Below are 22060 nucleotides of genomic sequence, written 5' to 3'. Positions count from 1 at the left end.
CTGCACTGTACTGTACTGTAGCTCCTGTACTCGAGAGGACCAATCTAGCCTCTCCAGTAGAAACAAGGAACTGCAGAAGCTGGTTTACAAATTACTACACAGAGTACTGGAGTAATTTATCAGGTCAGGCAGCATGTTCTGAGAACATTTCAGGTAACGTTTTGGGTCGGGACCCTTCTTCACTCACTCTAACGAAGGGTCCCAACCAGAAATACCATCTATCTAGAGGAAAAAAAACTGCAGATGCTGGTTAAAATCGAAGGTAGACACAGAATGCTGGAGTAACTCAGCAGGTCATGCAGCATCTCGGGAGAGAAGGAATGGGTGACACTTCGGGTTGAGACCCTTCTTCAGACTCAGTCTCTGTGTCTATCATCTATCTATGTTCTCCAAAGATGCTGCATGACCCGCTGAGTTACTCCAGCACTTTGCATCTTCTCTAGCCTCTCCGGTCTTTCCTCACTGTGCTTGTACTCCCATCTATTCCCCTCATGATTTGGACCCACTAAGTTTCCCCAGCAGTTTGTGTTTTGCTGAAGGATAGAAAATGTTTGGAAGACTTACACTTCACTCAGCAGTTTCCGCTTCTTCAGTTCATTTTTTTCCTTGTCTTCCAAGGCGTTGTCCTGACCCTGCTGGACCAGCAGCAGCTTGGCTTTGACCGAATCGTCAATACAATCCATCTGTCAGGGAAAGGCCAGTTACACGTGAGCATTGTTCTTTAGATGAGAACAAGATTGGTTATTCAAATCTATCATTTAATATTTCCTGTGCCACACAGCATCAGTAAAATCAAAGTTAGCAGCAGGGCAATTAGCATCTTTGAAAAGCAACTGAGTTATGCAGCAGATAGAGCTGCTGCCGCACAGTGCCAGAGACCCAGGATCGATCCTGACTGCCGATATCTGAGTACTCTCCCGCATCCCAAAGATCCTCGGGTTTATACATTAAACGGCCTCTGTAAAATGCCCCAAGTGTGCAGAGAGTGAATGGGAAAGTGGGATAACTTATACCTATGATGAACAGGTAATCGATGGTCAGTGTGGTCTCAGTCAGCCGAAGGGTCTGATTCCATGCTGTATCTCCAAATTAAACAGCTGCAGTGAAAATAATTAATGGTTATGTGCCATTATTGGATTTAATTGAATCGAAATGTTATTTAGAAAGTAAATATGGAGATCTGGCAGAAACCATGGGATAGGAAACTCTGGCAGAGGTAATCATGGATCGATTGTGGCTCCGAGAGTCTCATTGATTTTGTACTTTCAAACTATGTTGATTGACCCATTCTGAAGAAGGGTCTCGACCCGAAACGTCAGCCATTCCTTCTCTCCAGAGATGCTGTCTGTTCCATTGAGTTACTCCAGCATTTTGTGTATATCTTCAACCCATTCAAGATTCTATGTTATCCCACATTTGCTTCTCTGTGCAGTGGGTTTGAGGGAAAAGATCTCACCTCCTGGTTTGGATCTTATGAAGCCACCTGCTGGGAAGACTCGAGATTTACCAGAGTTGGTACAGCATCCCACCCAGTCTCTGGATAATGTCTGTTCATGTTGAAATCCAGTCATGCCATAGCTACCCAACATAGTTTAATTTAATGGATAAATAGTGCATTTCACAGTGCAAATCTGAGCAAGGTTGGAAATCATGCGTGATGATGAGCAGTGGGTGAGTTAATGATCAGACCCTCAACAGCCTTGATGAACACAGGGATCTTGAGGTCCAAGTCCATCGCTCCCTGAGTGAGGGGTGTGTGTATATATGTATCTATACACCGATCAGCCAAAACATTATGACCACTGACAGGCAAAGTGAATAACATTGATTATCTTGTTACAACGGCACCTGTCAAGGGGTGGGATATATTAGGCAGCAAGTGAACAGTCAGTTCTTGAAGTTGATGTGTTGGATGCAGGAGAAATGGGCAGGGGTAAAGTCCTGAGCGACTTTGACAAGGTCCAGATTGTCATGGCCAGCCAATTGGGTCTCTGAAACGGCAAGGCTTGTGGGGTGCTCCCGGTCAGCAGTGGTGAGTACCTACCGATAGTGGTCCGAGAAGGGACAAACCACAAACCGGTGACAGACAGGGTGTTGGGCGCCCAAGGTTCATCGATGCGCGAGGGCAACGAAGGCTATCCCGTCTGGTCCGAACCGACAGAAAGTCTACTGTGGCACAAGTCACAGAAAATTTTAATGGTGGTCATGGGAGGAATGTGTCACGATACACCGTGCATCGCACCCTGCTGCGTATGGGGCTGCACACGGAGGACCAACACCATATTAGGCAGGTGGTCATTATGTTTTGGCTGATCGGTGTATATGGGTATAATATATATATGTGGGTAAGTGTATATATACACACACTGGACTTTTTTCTCGTTTATTGTATTGTTTACAGTGTACTATGTTTACATATTCTGTTGTGCCACTGCAAGTAAGAATTTCTTGCATCTATCTTAGCAACTCCCATTTATAAGTTTGCTAAAGATGAAATGTAAAGAAAATGGAAACATCAGTCTGAAGAAGGGTCTCAACCCGAAACATCATCTATCCATGTTCTTCAGAGATGCTGTCTGGCCTGCTGAGTTACTCCAGCACTTTGGGTCAGGATCAAACTTGGGTCTCTAGCATTGTAGGCAGCAGCTCTAACTGGTGCGACACTGTGCCACCCAAGTCGATCATATTGCAAGCAGGATTTTCATTGTAGCTGTACATCATATTTATGCAAGTCACAATAAACTTAACTTCATTCGACTTGAACTAGTCCAAGACAAAAATCTGTACATAATCGAAGAAAAGCAGAATTTGGGGCAAATAGAAACAGATCAGCATTTGAAAAGACAGTTAGGTTCAGTTTAGTTTAGAGATACAGCACGGAAACAGGCCCTTCGTCCTACCGGGTCCGCGCCGACCAGCGATCCCCGCACACTAACACTATCCTACACCCACTAGGGACAATTTTTACATTTACCAAGCCAATTAACCTACAAACCTCTACGTCTTTGGAGTGTGGGAGGAAACCAAAGATCTCGGAGAAAACCCACGCAGGTCACGGGGAGAATATACAAACTCCGTACAGACAGCACCCGTAGTCAGGATCGAACCTGGGTCGCCAGCGCTACATTCACTGTAAGGCAGCAACTCTACCGCAGCACCACCGTGACCGCCCTAGGTTGGGATAGAAATTGCAGAGCAATTCATTGTTTGAGAGACAACCAGATATATTTCCACGCCTCTAGGTACCTTGCGTTGCCAGAATTGGAATCCCGTTTCTAAACAAAATGTTCCCAGAACTGATGGCACACACAAGTTTGAAGTTTGTTGTCCACTTACAGCTTTATAGGCCCGAGGACCTCCCTCAGCACTCTTGTCAATGCGGATCCATTTATTAGACATGGCTTTGCTGAATCCCACTTTTCCGCTTGGGAGTTTCTACGCAAAAGGAAGAAAAAATTGTCATGGAAGCAGAGTTTAACACTTTGTAAACAACCCTACTGAAAATGCATTTGCTGTAGATTAGTTTCGATTTTTTTTTAGATTTAGAGGCACAGCGCACCGAGTCCGCGCCGCCCAGCGATCCCCGCACATTAACACTAACCTACACACACTAGGGACAATTTTTACATTTTACCCAGCCAATTAACCTACAAACCTGCACGTCTTTGGAGTGTGGGAGGAAACCGAAGATCTCGGAGAAAACCCACGCAGGTCACGGGGAGAACGTACAAACTCCGTACAGACGGCGCCCATAGTCGGGATCGAACCCGAGTCTCCGGCGCTGCATTCGCTGTAAGGCAGCAACTCTACCGCTGTGCCACCGTGCCGCACTTTCGTTTATAGATACAGCGTGGAAACTGGCCCTTTGGCCCGCCCACCGAGTGAGTGTGCGCCGACCAGCGTTCCTCATACAAGAGCACTATCCTGCACACTAGGGACCATTTACAACTTTTGCCGAAGCCAATTAACCTACAAACCTGCACGTCTTTGGAGTGTGGGAGGAAACCTGAACACCTGGAGAAAACCCATGCAGTCACGGGGAGAATGTACAAACTCCGTACAGACAGCACCCGTAGACAGGACCAAACCTGGGTCTCTGGCGCTATAAGGCAGCAACTCGACTGTTGCACCACCCTACTGCCCTTTCTTGGATACACAACCTAAACGACACAAGGGGCGAGTCTGATGTTACTAAAGGTAGGCCAAGACATGCAGAAACCAGGATAACATGCTCACCATTAGTTCACTCTGAGTAATTCCATTTGGTGGAATGGCATCAAAGACTCGGGCTTCATGGCTGCCTTTCCCCACAATGTCCTTCCCTTCTTCGGTCAGTTCCCAATGTTTGTGGGATCGCTGCTCAGCTTCAATTATCTGCAGGGGAACAAGCAAGAGCATCCAACATAGTTAGAGCATCAATAATCAGTCCAGCACCACCACTGGCACCAGCGTTCTGATGGAGCATCTTACGACTGCAAAATGTCAGCCTGCAAAGTATTTCAACCACCAGGCACATCTATCCCTTTCAACATTTGGAATGGGCCACATCATTCCGTTAGCACTTTCATCCTCACCTATCAATACCTTTGTGGGCCCAACCCCAAATGTCGCCCATCCACGTCCTGCGGAGGTGCTGCCTGACCGACTGAGCTCCTCCAGCAATTTAATGCTCCAAATTCCTGGCTGGATTTCCTTGTGCTATTTTATGTAAAGCCAAGGTCATGCATTTCTGAATCCTAACTTACACCATCACATTTACCTGTCACCCCCATTCATGAAGGTTTACATTATTGATGGTAGAAAATATCTGGAGTTTGAAACTTCTATCCTTGTTTTGAAATCCAACTAACAGCTTACCCTGCTATATCTTGCAGTATCTCCATGAATGTGCCGAGGCTTGAGGGGGCAGCACGGTGGCGCAATGGTGGATTTACTGCCTGATAGCGACAGAGGCCCGGGTTCGATCATAGTCGGGCGCTGTCTGTACAGTTTGTAAGTTCTCCCTGTGATCTGCGTGGGTTTTTCCCAGGTGCTATGGGTCTCTTCCTATCGTCCAAAGACGTACAGGTTTGTAGGTTGATTGGCTCTAAATTTGTCCCTAGTATGTGTTGGATAGTGTTAGTGTGCGGGGATCACAGGTCGGCGCTGACTTGTTGTGCCGAAGGGTCTGTTTCAATGCTGTTTCTCTAAACTAAACTAAACATTCTCTGCTAAACGCTTTAACTCCCCTTCCATTCTTACACTGACTTTTCTGTCCTGGGCCTCCTCCATTGTCAGTGTGAGTCCCAGCGCAAATTGGAGGAACAGCACCTCATATTTCACTTGGGCAACTTACACCCCAGCGGTAGGAAAATTGACTTCTCTAACTTCAAGTAACCCTTGCTTTCCCTCTCTCTCCATCCCTCCCCCTTCCTAGTTCTCCAACCAGTCTGACTGTCCTTGACTAGTCTGACAGTTACTCCAGCATTTTGTGTCTATCTTTGGTTTAAACGAGCAGAGAAAAATAGAAACATAGAAAATAGATGCAGGAGGAGGCCATTTGTCCCTTCTAGCCAGTACCACCATTCATTATGATCATGGGTGATCATCCACAATCAGTAACCCGTGCCTGCCTTCTCCCCATATCCCTTGATTCCGCTGGCACCTAGAGCTCCATCTAACTTTCTTTTAAATTCATCCAGTGAATTGGCCTCTACTGTCTTCTGTGACAGAAATCCACAACTCGCTGGGTGAAAAAGTTCCTTCTCACCCCAGTTGTAAATGGCCTCCCCTTTATTCTTAGACTGTGGTCCCTGCTTCTGGACTCCACCAACATTGAGAACATTTTTCCTGCATATAGCTTATCCAGTTCTTTTATAATTTTATATATCGCTATAAGATCCCCTCTATTTCTTCTAAATTCCAGTGAATACAAGCCCAGTCTTTCCAATCTTCCTCATATGACAGTCCCGCCGTCCCGGGGATTAACCTCGTGAACCTACACTGCACTGCATCAATAGCAAGGATGTCCTTCCTCAAATTAGGACACCAAAACTGCACACAATACTCCAGATGTGGTCTCACCAGGGCTCTATACAACTGCAGAAGGACCTCTTTATTCCTATACTCAAATCCTCTCATTATGAAGGCTACCTACCTCCCCACCACCCTACACCCCCTTTACCCCTCTTCACCCTCCCAACACTCTACACCCCCTTTACCCCCCACTACCCTACACCCCCCTTTGCCATCACACTCTACACCCTCCTTTACCTCCACCACCCTACACCCTCTTTAACCCCCCTCCTTTAACTCCCCTGCACTCTCACCCTCTTTACCTTCCACCAGCCTTTATTGCCCCTCCATCCACACCACCTTTTATCTTACCACCATTCTACATCCCCCCTTTACCTCCCCACCCACCCTACACCCCCCTCCCACCCTGCACCCCCCCCTTTACCACCCCACCAACCTACACCCCTGCTTACCTCCCCACCCACCCTACACCCCCTTTAACCCCCCTCCTTTACCTCCCCTCCGCTCTCACCCCCCTTTACCTCCCCACCACCCTTTATTGTCCCTCCATCCGCACCTCCCTTTATTCCACCACCACCTGCACTCCCCATTTATCTCCCCATCACCCTATACCCCCTTCACCCTCCCACCACACACCTCCCCTTTACCCCCATCACCCTACACCCCCTTTAATCCCCCTCCTTTACCTCCCCACCATCCACCATCCGTTATTGCCCTTCCATCTGTACCCCCCTTTATCCCACCACCACCCTGCACCCCTCCTTTACCTCCCCACCACCCTGCACCCCTCCTTTACCTCCCCACCACCCACTACACCCTCTTTACCCCCACCACCCTGCACCCCCTTTAACCCCCACCCTCCTTTACCTTCCCTCCACTCTCACCCCCCTTTACCTCCCCACCACCCTTTATTGTCCCTCCATCCACACCCCCCTTTATCCCACCACCACCCTGCACCCCTCCTTTACCTCCCCACCACCCACTACACCCCCTTTATCCCCACCACACTACACCCCCTTTACCCCCATCACCCTACACCCCCTTCTACCCCCCTCCTTTACCTCCCCACCATCCACCACCCGTTATTGCCCTTCCATCTGCACCCCCCTTTATCCCACAACCACCCTGCACCCCTCCTTTACCTCCCCACCACCCTGCACCCCACCTTTATCTCCCCACCACCCACTACACCCCCTTTACCCCCACCCACCTGCACCCCCTTTAACCCCCCCCTTTACCTTCCCTCCACTTTCACCCCCCTTTACCTCCCCACCACCCTTTATTGTCCCTCCATCTGCACCCCTTTATCCCACCACTCCCATGGCGCATCCCCATCACCCTACACCCCCCTTTATCTCCCCACCATCCACCACCCTTCATTGTCCCTGCATCCGCACCCCCTTTGCATCCCCATCACCATACACCCCCCTTTATCTCCCCATCACCCTATACCCCCCTTACCCCTCTTCACCCTTCCACCACGCTACACCCCCCTTTACCCCATCACCCTACACCCCCTTTTACCCCCATCACCCTACGCCCCCTTTTACCCCATCACCCTACACCCCTTTACCCCCATCACCCTACACCCCCTTTTACCCCATCACCCTACACCCCCTTTTACCCCATCACCCTACGCCCCATTTTACCCCATCACCCTACGCCCCCTTTTACCCCCATCACCCTACGCCCCCTTTTACCCCCATCACCCTACGCCCCCTTTTACCCCCATCACCCTACACCCCCTTTTACCCCCCATCACCCTACACCCCCTTTTACCCCATCACCCTACGCCCCCTTTTACCCCCATCACCCTACACCCCCTTTTACCCCCATCACCCTACGCCCCCTTTTACCCCCATCACCCTCTTTTACCCCCATCACCCTACGCCCCCTTTTACCCCCATCACCCTACACCCCCTTTTACCCCCATCGCCCTACACCCCCTTTTACCCCCATCACCCTACACCCCCTTTTACCCCCATCACCCCCTTTTACCCCCATCACCCTACACCCCCTTTTACCCCCATCACCCTACACCCCCTTTTACCCCCATCACCCTCTTTTACCCCCATCACCCTACACCCCCTTTTACCCCCATCACCCTACGCCCCCTTTTACCCCCATCACCATACACCCCCTTTTACCCCCATCACCCTACACCCTCTTTTACCCCATCACCCTACACCCCTTTTACCCCCATCACCCTCTTTTACCCCATCACCCTACGCCCCCTTTTACCCCCATCACCCTACACCCCCTTTAACCCCCCCCCTCCTTTACCTCCCACCACCACCCTCATGGGGGGGGGGGGGGGGGGACGGACTGAAGGCTGCCGCGGCGGTGGGTGGCCGCTCCCCGCTTCCCCCAGACCCACTCACATCGCCCAGCGTCTGCAGGCTCTTGACGGCGCCCACCACCACCTGGTGGTCGAGGTCCAGGCTGTGGGCCAGGTGTGCGCTGTCGGCGCCGCCATCGCCCGCTTCCTGCAGCCGCCGCAGCAGCGCCTCGAGCAGCGGCCGCTCCGCCGCCATCTTGGCGCTCACCCCTCACCCCTCACCCTCGGCCCGGCTCGGCACGGCACGGCACCCTCACAAATAAACACTAAACACCTCAGAATTACACTCCCCGCGGCACCGGCACAACCACTACTCTCGGCACTTCACATTCCCCTGTGCCATTTAACCCATTGCATTCCGCGTTGGGCTCGGCCGGGTCACGTGACGCCGCCGCCTCGGTCGCTGGAAAGTTCTGGAAGAGCCGAGAAAATGTGGCGGAGACAAAGAAGTCACCCTTCTGGAGGACAGGGAGAGGCAATGGCTCGGGTCGGGACCCTTCAGATGTTTATTTACATTTATAGTCTATTGTCATGTACAAGTGCAATGTGAGGTACAGGTATAAGTTGGGGTTGGTACAGGTATAAGTTGGGGTTGGTACAGGTATAAGTTGGGGTCGAGGTACAGGTATAAGTTGGGGTCGAGGTACAGGTATAAGTTGGGGTTGGTACAGGTATAAGTTGGGGTTGGTACAGGTATAAGTTGGGGTTGGTACAGGTATAAGTTGGGGTTGGTACAGGTATAAGTTGGGGTTGGTACAGGTATAAGTTGGGGTTGGTACAGGTATAAGTTGGGGTTGGTACAGGTATAAGTTGGGGTTGGTACAGGTATAAGTTGGGGTTGGTACAGGTATAAGTTGGGGTTGGTACAGGTGTAAGTTGGGGTTGGTACAGGTATAAGTTGGGGTTGGTACAGGTATAAGTTGGGGTCGAGGTACAGGTATAAGTTGGGGTTGGTACAGGTATAAGTTGGGGTTGGTACAGGTATAAGTTGGGGTCGAGGTACAGGTATAAGTTGGGGTTGGTACAGGTATAAGTTGGGGTTGGTACAGGTATAAGTTGGAGTCGAGGTACAGGTATAAGTTGGGGTCGAGGTACAGGTATAAGTTGGGGTCGAGGTACAGGTATAAGTTGGGGTCGAGGTACAGGTATAAGTTGGGGTCGAGGTACAGGTATAAGTTGGGGTCGAGATACACGTGGAGTACATTCACTGTACCTGGTCCCCACCAGTACCTTGCACTAAACGTTATTCCAGGCTTTATAGAAACATAGAAAATAGGTGCAGGAGGAGGCCATTCGGCCCTTCGAGTCTGTACGCACCGCCATTCAATATGATCATGGCTGATCATCCAACTCAGTATCCCGTACCTGCCTTCTCTCCATACCCCCTGATCCCTTTTGCAAAAAGGGCCACATCTAACTCACTCTTAAATATAGCCAATGAACTGGCCTCAACTACCCTCTGTGGCAGAGAATTCCACAGACTTACCACTCTCTGTGTGAAAAAAAACGTTCTCATCTCGGTCCTAAAAGACTTCCCCCTTATCCTTAAGCTGTGACCCCTGGTTCTGGACTTCCCCAACATCGGGAACAATCTTCCCGCATCTAGCCTCTCCAACCCCTTAAGAATTTTATATGTTTCTATAAGATCCCCCCTCAGTCTTCTAAATTCCAGCGAGTACAAGCCCAGTCTATCCAGTCTTTCCTCATATGTAAGTCCCGCCATCCCAGGGATTAATCTGGTGAACCTTCTCTGTACTCCCTCTAAGGCAAGAACGTCTTTCCTCAGGTTAGGAGACCAAAACTGCACACAATACTCCAGGTGCGGTCTCACCAAGGCCCTGTACAACTGCAGCAGAACCTCCCTGCTCCTAAACTCAAATCCTCTTGCTATGAATGGCAACATACCATTCGCTTTCTTCACTGCCTGCTGCACCTGCACGCTTGCTTTCAATGACTGGTGCACCATGACACCCAGGTCACGTTGCATCGCCCCTTCTCCCAATCGGTCACCATTCAGGTAATACTCTGCTTTCCTGTTCTTGCCGCCAAAGTGGATAACCTCACATTTATCCACATTATATTGCATCTGCCATGCATTTGCCCACTCGCCTAATCTATCCAAGTCACTCTGCAGCCTCCTAGCATCCTCCTCGCAGCTAACACTGCCACCCAGCTTCGTGTCATCCGCAAACTTAGAGATGTTGCATTCAATTCCCTCGTCCAAATCATTAATATACACTGTAAATAACTGGGGTCCCAGCACTGAGCCTTGCGGTACCCCACTAGTCACTGCCTGCCATTCCGAAAAGGACCTGTTTTATTCCTACTCTTTGCTTCCTGTCCGCCAACCAATTTTCTATCCACCTCAAAACTGAACCCTCAATACCGTGTGCTTTAAGTTTGTACACCAATCTCCTATGTGGGACCTTGTCGAAGGCCTTCTGAAAGTCCAGATATAACACATCATGTATCAGTACACTGAACAAGTGGGGTAAAGGTACAAGCGAGGGTAGAGGTACAAGTGAGGTACAGGTACAGGTGAGGTACAGGTACAAGTGAGGTACAGGTACAAGTGAGGTACAGATACAACTGGGAGGAGAGGTACAAGTAGGGATGCCAACTATCTCACTCCCAAATAAGGGACAAGGTGACATCCGCGCCCCACGTGACCTCACCCAGCCAGCGGCCAAAAGTGAGTGAAGATAAGTGACAAATCATCCTCTGCAATAATCCTCAATACTGGTGCCCTGCAAGGATCTCACCCCCCATCCCCCCTTATTTACTCCTTATACACTCACAACTGTGAAGACAAAAACAAATACAACTCAATTTTCAAATCTTCAAGATGGTTGAAACAGGCCCCTCGGCCCAACTTACCCATGCTGTAAAACATGCCCCATCCACACTAGTCGCACCTGCCTGCATTTGGTCCATAGAGTCAAACAATGTGGAAACAGGCCCTTTGGCCCAACTTGCCCACACCGAGCAACATGTCCCATCTAGATTTGTCTCACCTGCCTGTGTTTGGCACATATCCTTCTCAACCTGTCCTAACCATATACCTGTCCAAATGTTTCTTAAACATTGCGATATTACCTGGCACAACTATCTCCTCTAACTCGTTCCATACACCCACCGCCCTCTGAGAAAGCTACCCCTCAGGTTCATATTAAATCTTTCTCCTCACACATTAAACCTATGTTTTCTGGTTCTTGATTCCCCTACTCTGGGTAAAAGACTGTGCATTTACCCTATCTGATACCCTCATGGTCTTATTTTGCTCTATAAGATCACCCCTCATCCTCCTGCGCTCCAAGAAATAGAGTCCCAGCCTGCTCAACCTGCCGTGTAGCTCAGTCTATCGAGTCCTGGCAACATCCTCGTAAATCGTCTCTGCACCCTTTTCCAGATTGACACTACTTTCCTATGACCAAAACTGAATACCATGCTCTAAATGTGGTCTCACCAATGTGTTTTACAACTGTAACATGTACTCAGTACTCTGATTATGAAGGCCAATGTGCCAAAGGCCTTCTTGACCACCCTATCGACTTGTGACGCAGCTTCCAAGGAACTATGTACCTGCACTTCCAGTTCCTTCCGTTCTATAACACTCTCCAAAGATAGACAATAGACAATAGGTGCAGCAGTAGGCCATTCGGCCTTTCGGCCCTTCAAGCCAGCACCGCCATTCACTGTGAAGTTCCTGCCCTGGTTTGACTTCCCAAAATGCAACACCTCTTACTTTTCTGTATTAAACTTCATTACCATTTCTTAGCCCAACTGATCAAGATCCTGCAGCAATTTTTGATAACCTCCTTCACTCTCTATGATGCCACCCACTTTTGTGTCATCGGCAAACTTGTCTTTCACCATCCAAATTGTTGATATAAACCACAAACCGCAAAGGATCCAGTACTGATCTCGAAGGCATTCTTCACAGGCCTCTCTATCTGAGAAACACCTTTCCCCCATCACCTTTCCATGAAGCCAATTCCATATCCAGTTTGAGTCTGAAGAAGGGTCTCGACCCGAAACATCTGCCATTCCTTCACTCCAGAGATGCTGCCTGTCCCGCTGAGTTACTCCAGCTTTTTGTGTATATGTCCCTATCCAGTTAGCTAGTGCTCCCTGCATCCCATGCAATCATTCCAGAGTGGCCTACCATCCGGAACATTATTAAATGTCTTGTTGAAGGTACGATGATGTACAGTCACAAGGGAGGCAGAGGTATAAGTCAAGAGTGTTTCGATTGTATGTCCCGAAGCGGAACAATGGAATTCTTACTTGCAGCAGGACCACAGACGTGTAAACCTAACACTCTGTAAACACCCTAAAAAAACAGCATATATTTTTTAAAAAAACGATAATAATGCAAAAACAAAAACAATGCCCCCAAGTCTTTGTAGTTTGGAGCTTATTTGGAGGCTGTAGTGTTTAATAGCCTGGTGGATGTAGGAAGAAGCTGCTCCTGAACCTGGACAATACAGTTTTCAGGCTCCTATACCTTCTTCCCGATGGCAGGAGTGAAACGAGAGCATGGTCAAGGTGGTGTGGGTCTCTGATGATGCCTGTTTGAGGCAGCGACTCTTGAAGATCCCTTCGATGGTGGGGAGGTCAGTGCCCATGAATGACTGTGTGGTGGTCTTTGCTCCCTAGCCCGCTGAGTTACTCCAGCATTTTCTCTTATCATCTTACTCTTCTTGGGCTTTGTGTCTATCTACTTGTGCTTTATATTCGTTCAATGTTTTCAATTAAGGACACGTCTGAGGAAGTGTCTTAACCCGAAACGTCACCTATCCATATTCTCCAGAGATGCTGCCTGATCCGCTGTGTTACTCCAGCACATTGTTGTTGTACTTCGTGGTCTGGTATCTGTCATACCTTTGTTATGACTCTGGACGGACCACAAGTACACGTGTTTAAAAGGTTAGAATGCTGGAGCATAAATCCAGGCTGTTTATTCCATGGCCACCTGGAACCAGAGTGACCACCAAATCACCTCATTCTCTTATATACACATTACTACACAGGCAAAGAAAGTAGTCCTTGTGATACAACAAAGTAGTCCTTGCAATATCACAACATCCCCCTTGTGTTATAAAATAAAATATATTTAACAACAAACTCTAAACACAAATGTTTTTTATAAACACCATAAAATAGTAACGAATATCAACGTCTCATTCCAAGTTTCCGGTGGTGCATAAGCTGACAAGCACCACGAGTGCCATGGTTGCTAATATGGTGACTGCAACATTTGGCCTCCTAGGAGCACCGACGGAAATAATCTCCGACAATGGTCCACAATTTGTTGGAGAACCTTTCAAGTCCATGTGCAGGCAATGGGGAATCACCCATACGACGTCCTCACTTAGGTACCCTCAGTCGAATAGACTGGTTGAGAGAATGGTACGATCGGTGAAATCCGTCATCAAAGTAGTCCTTGTGATACAACAAAGTAGTCCTTGCAATATCACAACAATTGTGTCCTTTTGTGTAAACGAGCATCTGCAGCAACCTTACTTCTGCAATTTCATTTATTGGTTCGTTTGACGACCGTTGGAACTGTTTTCTAGTGGCTTAGTGGAATCAAGTTTGATCCCAAAGTGCTCATCTCGTCTTTAATATACTGTTAAATTTGAGGTTTGTTTTGCAAATTTCCTCTCCGATTAATCATAGTTGAAAATTAGTCATAGTTGAAACCTGTATCAGCAATGCACTGCAATAACCAAAAGCCCTTCAATAACAGACCCATCCTTCTTGTAAGAAACATAGAATAAAATTAATATATTTGGCATTTTCTCCCTCAGCATCCAACCAAATTATTTGCAAATTGCAAACCAGAATAATGAAAAGACCATAATTGATATGACGCATTAAAAAGTTTGGAAATAGTTTGCAACGAGTTAGACAGGATCTCTAGAATGAAAAAGAGTTAACATTTCAGGTCGATCAGGTTTCATCGGAATTTTGAATATCCAGCAACCACAGTATTTTGCTTTTGGAATAGTTTTACATACAATAGCCAAATTGAGCCAAATGTGTCGTAGAGCCACAGGGTCACACAACACGGAAGAGCTCCTTCCACCCAACTCATCCAGCGCATCGTTCGATCAGCCGAGAAGGTTGTTGGCTGCAACCTCCCCCCCCCCCCCCCCCCCATTGAGGTACACTGCAAGGGCCAGGAAGCGAGCGGGTAAGATCATATCTGACCCCTCTCACCCTGGCCACAAACTCTTTGAAGCACTTCCCTCTGGAAGGCGACTCCAGACTGTCAAAGCTTCCATAGCCAGACATAAAACAGCTTTTACCCACAAGCTGTAGCTCTACTCAACAACCAAAAGTCTGTTGCCTCCTTTTGCACTGGTATTTTATTTAATTCTTTACATGTTTACATTGTAATGTTTTATTCTTAATTGTTTACTGTATGTCGTGTTGCTACTTGCGAGCAAAGCACCAAGGCACATTCCTTGTATGTATAGTATAAGAAGTGTAAGAAAATAACTGCAGATGCTGGTACAAATCGAAGGTATTTATTCACAAAATGCTGGAGTAACTCAGCAGGTCAGGCAGCATCTCGGGAGAGAAGGAATGGGTGACGTTTCGGTTCGAGACCCTTCTTCAGACTGATGTCAGGGGGGCGGGACAAAGGAAGGATATAGGTGGAGACAGGAAGATAGAGGAAGATCTGGGAAGGGGGAGGGGAAGAGAGGGACAGAGGAACTATCTAAAGTTGGAGAAGTCAATGTTCATACCGCTGGGCTGCAAGCTGCCCAGGCGAAATATGAGGTGCTGTTCCTCCAATTTCCGGTGGGCCTCACTATGGCACTCGAGGAGGCCCATGACAGAAAGGTCAGACTGGGAGTGGGAGGGGGAGTTGAAGTGCTCAGCCACCGGGAGATCAGGTTGGTTAAGGCGGACTGAGCGAAGGTGTTGAGCGAAGTGATCGCCGAGCCTGCGTTTGGTTTCGCCGATGTAAAGAAGTTGACATCTAGAGCAGCGGATGCAATAGAAGAGGTTGGAGGATGTGCAGGTGAACCCCTGTCTCACCTGGAAAGATTGTTTGGGTCCTTGAATGGAGTTGAGGGGGGAGGTAAAGGGACAGGTGTTGCATCTCCTGCGGTTGCAGGGGAAAATGCCCGGGGATGGGGTGGTTTGGGTAGGAAGGGACGAGTGGACCAGGGAGTTACGGAGGGAACGGTCTCTGAGGAACGCAGAAAGGGAAGGCGATGGGAAGATGTGGCCAGTGGTGGGGTCCCGTTGTAGGTGACGGAAATGTTGGCGGATGATTTGTTGGATCCGCTGGCTGGTAAGGTGGAAGGTGAGAACGAGGGGGGATTCTGTCCTTGTTATGAATGGGGGAGGGGGAGCAAGAGCGGAGCTGCGGGATGTAGAAGTGACCCTAGTGAGAGCCTCATCTATAATGGAAGAGGGGAAGCCCCGTTTCCTGAAGAATGAGGACATCTCTGATGCCCTAGTGTGAAACACCTCATCCCGGGTGCAGATGCGGCGTAGACGGAGGAATTGGGAGAAGGGGATAGACTTTTTGCAGGGGACCGGGTGGGAAGAAGTGTAGTCCAGATAGCTGTGTGAGTCAGTGGGTTTGTATGTATACATACTTGGCTAATAACATTTATTAAATTCATCCATGCTGACTAAGATGCCCCATTGAAGCTAGTTCTAGTTTCACACGTTTGCCCCAGATCCCTCTAAACTATTCCTATCCACGTACCTGCCCAAGTGTCTTTTATAGCACCTGCCTCAACCACTTCCGTTGGCAACTCATTCCCCATACCCACTTCCCTCCGTGTGAAGTTGCCACTCAGGTTCCTATTTAATCTCTCCCCACTGACTTATACCCTTATGCATTCACCCTTTCTTTAGTTTTAGTTTTGGTTTTGGAGATACAGTGCGAAAACAGGCCCTTGTGGCCGACCAGCAATCCCTGCACATTAACACTATCCTATACCTACACCTACTAGGGACAATTTCTTTTATCATTCTCGGAGAAAACCCACGCTGGTCACGGGGAGAACGTACAAACTCCGTACAGACAGCACCCGTGGTCAGGATCGAACCCGGGTCTCCGGCGTTGCATTCGCTGTAAGTCAGCAACTCTACTGCTGCGTCACCCCTCAAGAGTTTATATACCTTTATAAGATCATTCCTCAGCCTCTAGCGCTCCAAGGAGTAAAGTCCTAGGTTTACTCCCAGCTCCCCCGGGCTGGGCGATCTACCCCGGGTCGGGGCTTGTCGAACCCCGTGCAGCTTGAAGCTCCCGACTTCGGTCTCAACCCGAGACTGCAAGCTCCTTGATGTTAAAGTCCACAGGCCGCAGTTGGAGTGTTGATCCAGGCAATGAATCGCACGCTCAGATGGTAAATCCACGCCCCGCGGGGGCTCAAAGTCAGTCCCGGGCAAGGTCGACAGCTCCACGACGTTAGGTTGCAGAACGACCGGAGATACGATCCGGAAAACAATCGCATCTCCGGCAAGGTAAGAGATTGGAAAAAAAAGTTTCCCCCGACACCCTCCCCCACCCCCCACATAAAACAAACCAGAGAACATCAACACAGACTTTTAAAACTCACTAAAAATGACAAAAAAAGGACAGGCAGACTGTAGGCGAGGCTGCCATCAGAGCGCCATCCGGAGGATGGGAAATAATGAGACCATTTTAAATTCATATTGTCTCCTGTCACTTTTATATTACTGTACCCACTGGCTGGAGGCTGCACTAAGGAGTTGGAGGATTTTTTTTGATTAGTACACATCCTGTGTCTATATCAACAGGTGGGGATCTGCTTATTTCCTCCCGAAACAAATAATAGAGGTTGTATCAACATTTGGTTATTGTAGACAATAGACTATAGGTGCAGGAGTAGGCCATTCGGCCCTTCGAGCCAGCACCGCCATTCAATGTGATCATGGCTGATCATTCTCAATCAGTACCCCGTTCCTGCCTTCAGTGCTATTCAAGATATGCTCACTGAAATAAAGTTTTTCATCTGTGAATTCCGTTACTTTGTTTTTTAGTTTATTAGTTTAGAGGTACAGTGCGGAAACTGGCTCTTCGGTCCTCCGAGTCCGCACCGACCAGCACTTCAACTCCCCCTCCCATTCCCAGTCTGACCTTTCTGTCATGGGCCTCCTCCAGTGCCATAGTGAGGCCCACCGGAAATTGGAGGAACAGCACCTCATATTTTGCCTGGGCAGTTTGCAGCCCACTGGTATGAATATTGACTTCTCCAACTTTAGATAGTTCCTCTGTCCCTCTCTTCCCCTCCGCCTTCCCAGATCTCCCACTGTCTTCCTGTCTCCACCTATATCCTTCCTTTGTCCCGCCCCCCTGACATCAGTCTGAAAAAGGGTCTCGACCCGAAACGTCACCCATTCCTTCTCTCCTGAGATGCTGCCTGACCTGCTGAGTTACTCCAGCACTTTGTGAATAAATACCCGCACATTAACACTACCCTACACACACTAGGGACAATATTTTACTCATATACTAAGCTAATCACCCTTCATACCTGTATGACTTTGGAGTGTGGGAGGAAACCGACAATTATCTCATAATTGATCTCATAAATTATCGCTGGTATTGTTGGTATCTCCTTTTCAGGTTTCTGTACCTTCAAATCTTTAATCTATATCAGGGAATATTTTCCTCACAGCGCCAGAGAGCTGGATTAAATCCTGACCTTGGCTGCTGTCCATGTGGGGTTTGTATGTTCTCCCTGCGAGCGTGTGGGTTTCCTCCGGGTGCTCCAATTTCCTCCCACATCTCAAAGACGCGCAGTTTGTAGGTCAAAGATAGACACAAAATGCTAGAGTAACTCAGCGGGACAGGCAGCATCTCTGTTGAGTAGGAATAGGTGACGTTTCGGGAAGGGTCTCGACTCTTTGGTTTAAACCAGCAACTACACGGTTTGTAGGTCGATTGGCCTCTGTGTAGTGAGAAGAGGCAAAAATGGGGTAACATAGAACCCGTGTGAACAGGTGATTGGTGGTCAGCATGGACTCAATTCAAAACATATGACAGGCCATTCAGTCCATCATGCTCATACCCAGTCAAAAAGAAATACTGAGCCTAATGCCAACTTCCAGAATAAGATTTATATCCCGGGAGGTCAGAAAACTCTTCAAGCACACATACTGTATACAGTATTGGTAAGACCGCATTTGGAATACTGTGTGCAGTTTTGGTGTCCATATTTAAGAAAGGATGTACTTGCTCTGGAGGCAGTGCAGAGAAGGTTTACACGGTTAATTCCAGGGATGAGGGGGTTGACATGTGAGGAAAGGTTAAGTAGGTTGGGACTTTTCTCATTGGAGTTCAGAAGAATGAGAGGCGATCTTATTGAAACGTATAAGATCGTGAGGGGCCTTGATCGGGTGGATGCGCTAAAGATGTTTCCGATGATCGGGGAGACCAGAACTAGGGGGCATAGTCTTAGAATAAGAGGGGGCTCTTTTAAAACTGAGATGAGGAGAAACTTCTTCACTCGGAGGGTGGTTAGTCTGTGGAATTCGCTGCCTCAGGGAGCTGTGGAAGCAGGAACGTTAAATAACGTTAAATAAATTAAAAACGGAAATAGACAAGGGAATTAGGGGTTACGGGGAGCGGGCAGGGAAGTGGACATGAGCTATTGTTAGTATAGTAAGACCTGAGTAATCTCCTGGACAAGTTTCGATCGCCTAGTTTGGGTTTGGAGAGGAATTTCCCGGATTTTTTGCTCAAATTGGCCTGGGTTTTTATTCGGTTTTTCGCCTCTCCCAGGAGATCACACGGTTCTTTTGGGTGGGAAGAAGGGCGATAGTGGGAAGGAGGTTGGGGTAGGATTAGCCATGATCGTATTGAATGGCGGAGCGGGCTCGAGGGGCCGGTTGGCCTACTCCTGTTCCTATTTTCTTGTGTTCTTGTGTACTATTGTAGGAAAGGAAAGTTAAGTTAACCTCAGATAGTCCCTGCTTTCCCTCTCTAACCCCTCCCCTTCCCAGTTCTCCCTCTAGTCTTCCTGTGTCCGACTACATCCTATCTTTGTCGCGGCCCCTCCCCTGACATCAGTCTGAAGAAGGTTCTCCACACGAAACGTCACCCATTCCTTCTCTCCAGAGATGCTGCCTGACCCGCTGAGTTACTCAAGCACTTTGCGTCGACCTTACATTTACTATTGAATGTGATGAGGGTTTCTGCATCACATCTTCTCACCCCAAACTGCCTGACCACTGGGTGAAAACCTTTCTCCTCAACTCTCCATTTGCCAATGACATTAAACCGTGGGGCAGCATCTCAGGGGAGAAGGAATGGGCGACGTTTCGGGTCGACACCCTTCTTCAGGTGATCGTTGTTTGGCAGGGACTCGGTGGGCTGAAGGGCCTGTTTCTACACAGTATCTCTAAAGTCAAAAGTACAATAACCAAATGTTGATACAACCTCTATTCTTCAGGGTCTCGACCCGAAACGTCGCCCATTCCTTCTCTCCTGAGATGCTGCCTGACCTGCTGAGTTACTCCAGCATTTTGTGAATACCTTCGATTTGTACCAGCATCTGCAGTTATTTTCTTACGTTAAACCGTGGCCTCCCTGTCTTGTAGCACCCCTACTAATAAAAATAGATATTTCTTATTTATTTTTGTCTAGGCTCCTCTTTACTTTATGCACACACAGTTAAACTTTAGCTCAGCTTCTTCCAAGGAAACCAACCCTTCCTTATCCAGAATCCTGGACCTGAAGCACTAATCCTTGTTTTCTCTCTCCACAGATGCTGCCTGACGTGCCAAGTGTTTCTCTCATTTTCTGTTTTATCTCAAATTTTCCAACATCTGTAGCTGTTTTGTTTCAGTGTACTATTTCATTTAACGTGCTCTTCCATTTGGTGATGGTGTTGGTTTGTTATTGTCACCTGTATTGAGAAATGGTGAAAAACTTTTATTTTTGCTTGCTAGCCAGGCAAATCATGCCATATATCAGGTTGCACAAAAGACCGCCCCGATGTGGCAACTCCAACAGCCTGACCGCGGGAGAAGACGGCAGGGGAAGAGAAAAAGACATTCTGGCCTTCCATCACAGTGAGGAGGTGACTGGAGGAGACTCACTGTGATGGATGTTTCTTTTTGTTTGGTGTTGGTTTATGATTGTGTGTTATTGCATATTCTTATTGCTTATTTTTATTGGTCTTATTGTTGAACTGCGGGTAATTTTTCATTTCACTGCACATTTATGTGTATGTGACAAATAAATTGACTATTGTGAGAAAGTGCAGATTATAAAAGTGTAAGAGCCACAAAGAGGTACATTGCAAGATGGGGAATACATGCTGAGCATACGAGAGGTCCATTCAAGAGTCTCATATCAGCCGTAGGTTCACCAGGTTAATATCCGGGATGGCGGGACTGACATAAGATGAAAGAATGGGTCGACTGGGCTTGTATTCACTGAAATTTAGAAGGACGAGAGGGGATCTTCTAGAAACATAAAATTCTTAAGGGGTTGGACAGGCCAGATGCAGAAAAAATGTTCCCGATGTTGGGGGAGTCCAGAACCAGGGGTCACAGTTTACGAATAAGGTGTAGGCCATTTTGGACTGAGATGAGGAAACATTTTTCCACCCAGAGAGTTGTGAATCTGTGGAATTCTCTTCCACATAAGGCAGTGGAGGCCAATTCACTGGATGTTTTCAAGAGCGAGTTAGATTTAGCTCTTTGGGCTAAAGGAATCTAGGCATATGGGGAAAAAGCAGGAACGGGGTACTGATTTTAGATGATTAGCCGTGATCATATTGAATGGCGGTTTGAAGGGCCGAATGGTGAACTCCTGCACCTATTTTTCCATGTTTCTATGTTTCTATCAGCAGGGAAGAAGCTGTTCCTGAATTTCGTGGAATGTTTTTTCATGCTTTTGTATCCTCTAACTGACAGGAGAAGGGAGAAAAGAAAATAACCCAGGTATAAGTGCTCCTTGGATATGTTGGCTACTTTTTCAAAGTAATGTGATGTAGAGGTGGAGTAGATGGGGAAAGACTAGTTGGCGTGATGGACTAGGCTACATCCATAACTCTCTGCAGTATCTTGCGGTCTTGGGCAGAACTGTTCTACAACTAAGTTGCGATGCATCCCAATAGAATGCTTTCTACGGTGCATCTGTAGAAAGTGGTGAGGGTCTTTTAGTTTAGTTCAGAGATACAGCGCGGAAACAGGCCCTTCGGCCCACCAAGTCTGCATGGCCAGCAATCCCCGCATATTAACACTATCTACTCACACCAGGGACAATTTAGAATTATACCAAGCCAATTAACCTACAACCCTGTACGTCTTTGGAGTGTGGGAGAAAACGCACGCAGGTCACACACGGGGAGAACGTGTACAAACTCCGTAGAGACTATCACCCGTAGTCAGGATCGAACCCATGTCTCTTGGCGCTCGCTGTGAGGCAACAACTCTACTGCTGCGCCCCGCCATTATCAACGTGTTGAACTTCCGCAGCCTTCCGAAGAAGTAGAGATGTTAGTGTCTCCCTCCAGTGATACAGAAGCAGGCCATTCCATAAACTGCCCCTGAGAGAGCAAACTAATTACTCCCATTCCCTGATTTCTTATCACAACCAGCAACTTGTCATTTCCAAATCTTTACTTAATTCCCTTATTGAAAGTGATTACGCACATCAGCGGTGATACTATTTACTGCAGAACATGCCTGTGGAGC

General features: G+C 48.0%; 1 protein-coding gene across 2 annotated transcripts in view; it reads right to left on the bottom strand.

Annotated features, from left to right (window-relative positions):
- Nucleotides 1-8646, bottom strand: part of farsa (phenylalanyl-tRNA synthetase subunit alpha) — a 61214-nt gene extending 52568 nt beyond the window's left edge. Inside the window, exons 1-4 of one of the 2 annotated variants that reach the window (XM_078429512.1) lie at nucleotides 8397-8646; nucleotides 4237-4374; nucleotides 3337-3435; nucleotides 565-683 (exon numbers count right to left, since the gene is read on the bottom strand). In XM_078429512.1, the coding sequence (XP_078285638.1) occupies nucleotides 565-683; nucleotides 3337-3435; nucleotides 4237-4374; nucleotides 8397-8549 (509 nt within the window). In that variant the 5' untranslated portion in view covers nucleotides 8550-8646. The remainder of the gene's footprint in view (nucleotides 1-564; nucleotides 684-3336; nucleotides 3436-4236; nucleotides 4375-8396) is intronic. The other variant, XM_078429511.1, reaches the window with a different exon arrangement.
- Nucleotides 8647-22060: the final 13414 nt, after the last annotated feature.

Source organism: Rhinoraja longicauda, chromosome 37 (genome assembly GCF_053455715.1).
Source record: "Rhinoraja longicauda isolate Sanriku21f chromosome 37, sRhiLon1.1, whole genome shotgun sequence".
Classification (NCBI taxonomy): Eukaryota; Metazoa; Chordata; class Chondrichthyes; order Rajiformes; family Arhynchobatidae; genus Rhinoraja; species Rhinoraja longicauda.
The sequence above is the reverse complement of the archived record's forward strand: the minus strand, read 5'-3'. Positions and strand labels throughout refer to the sequence as shown.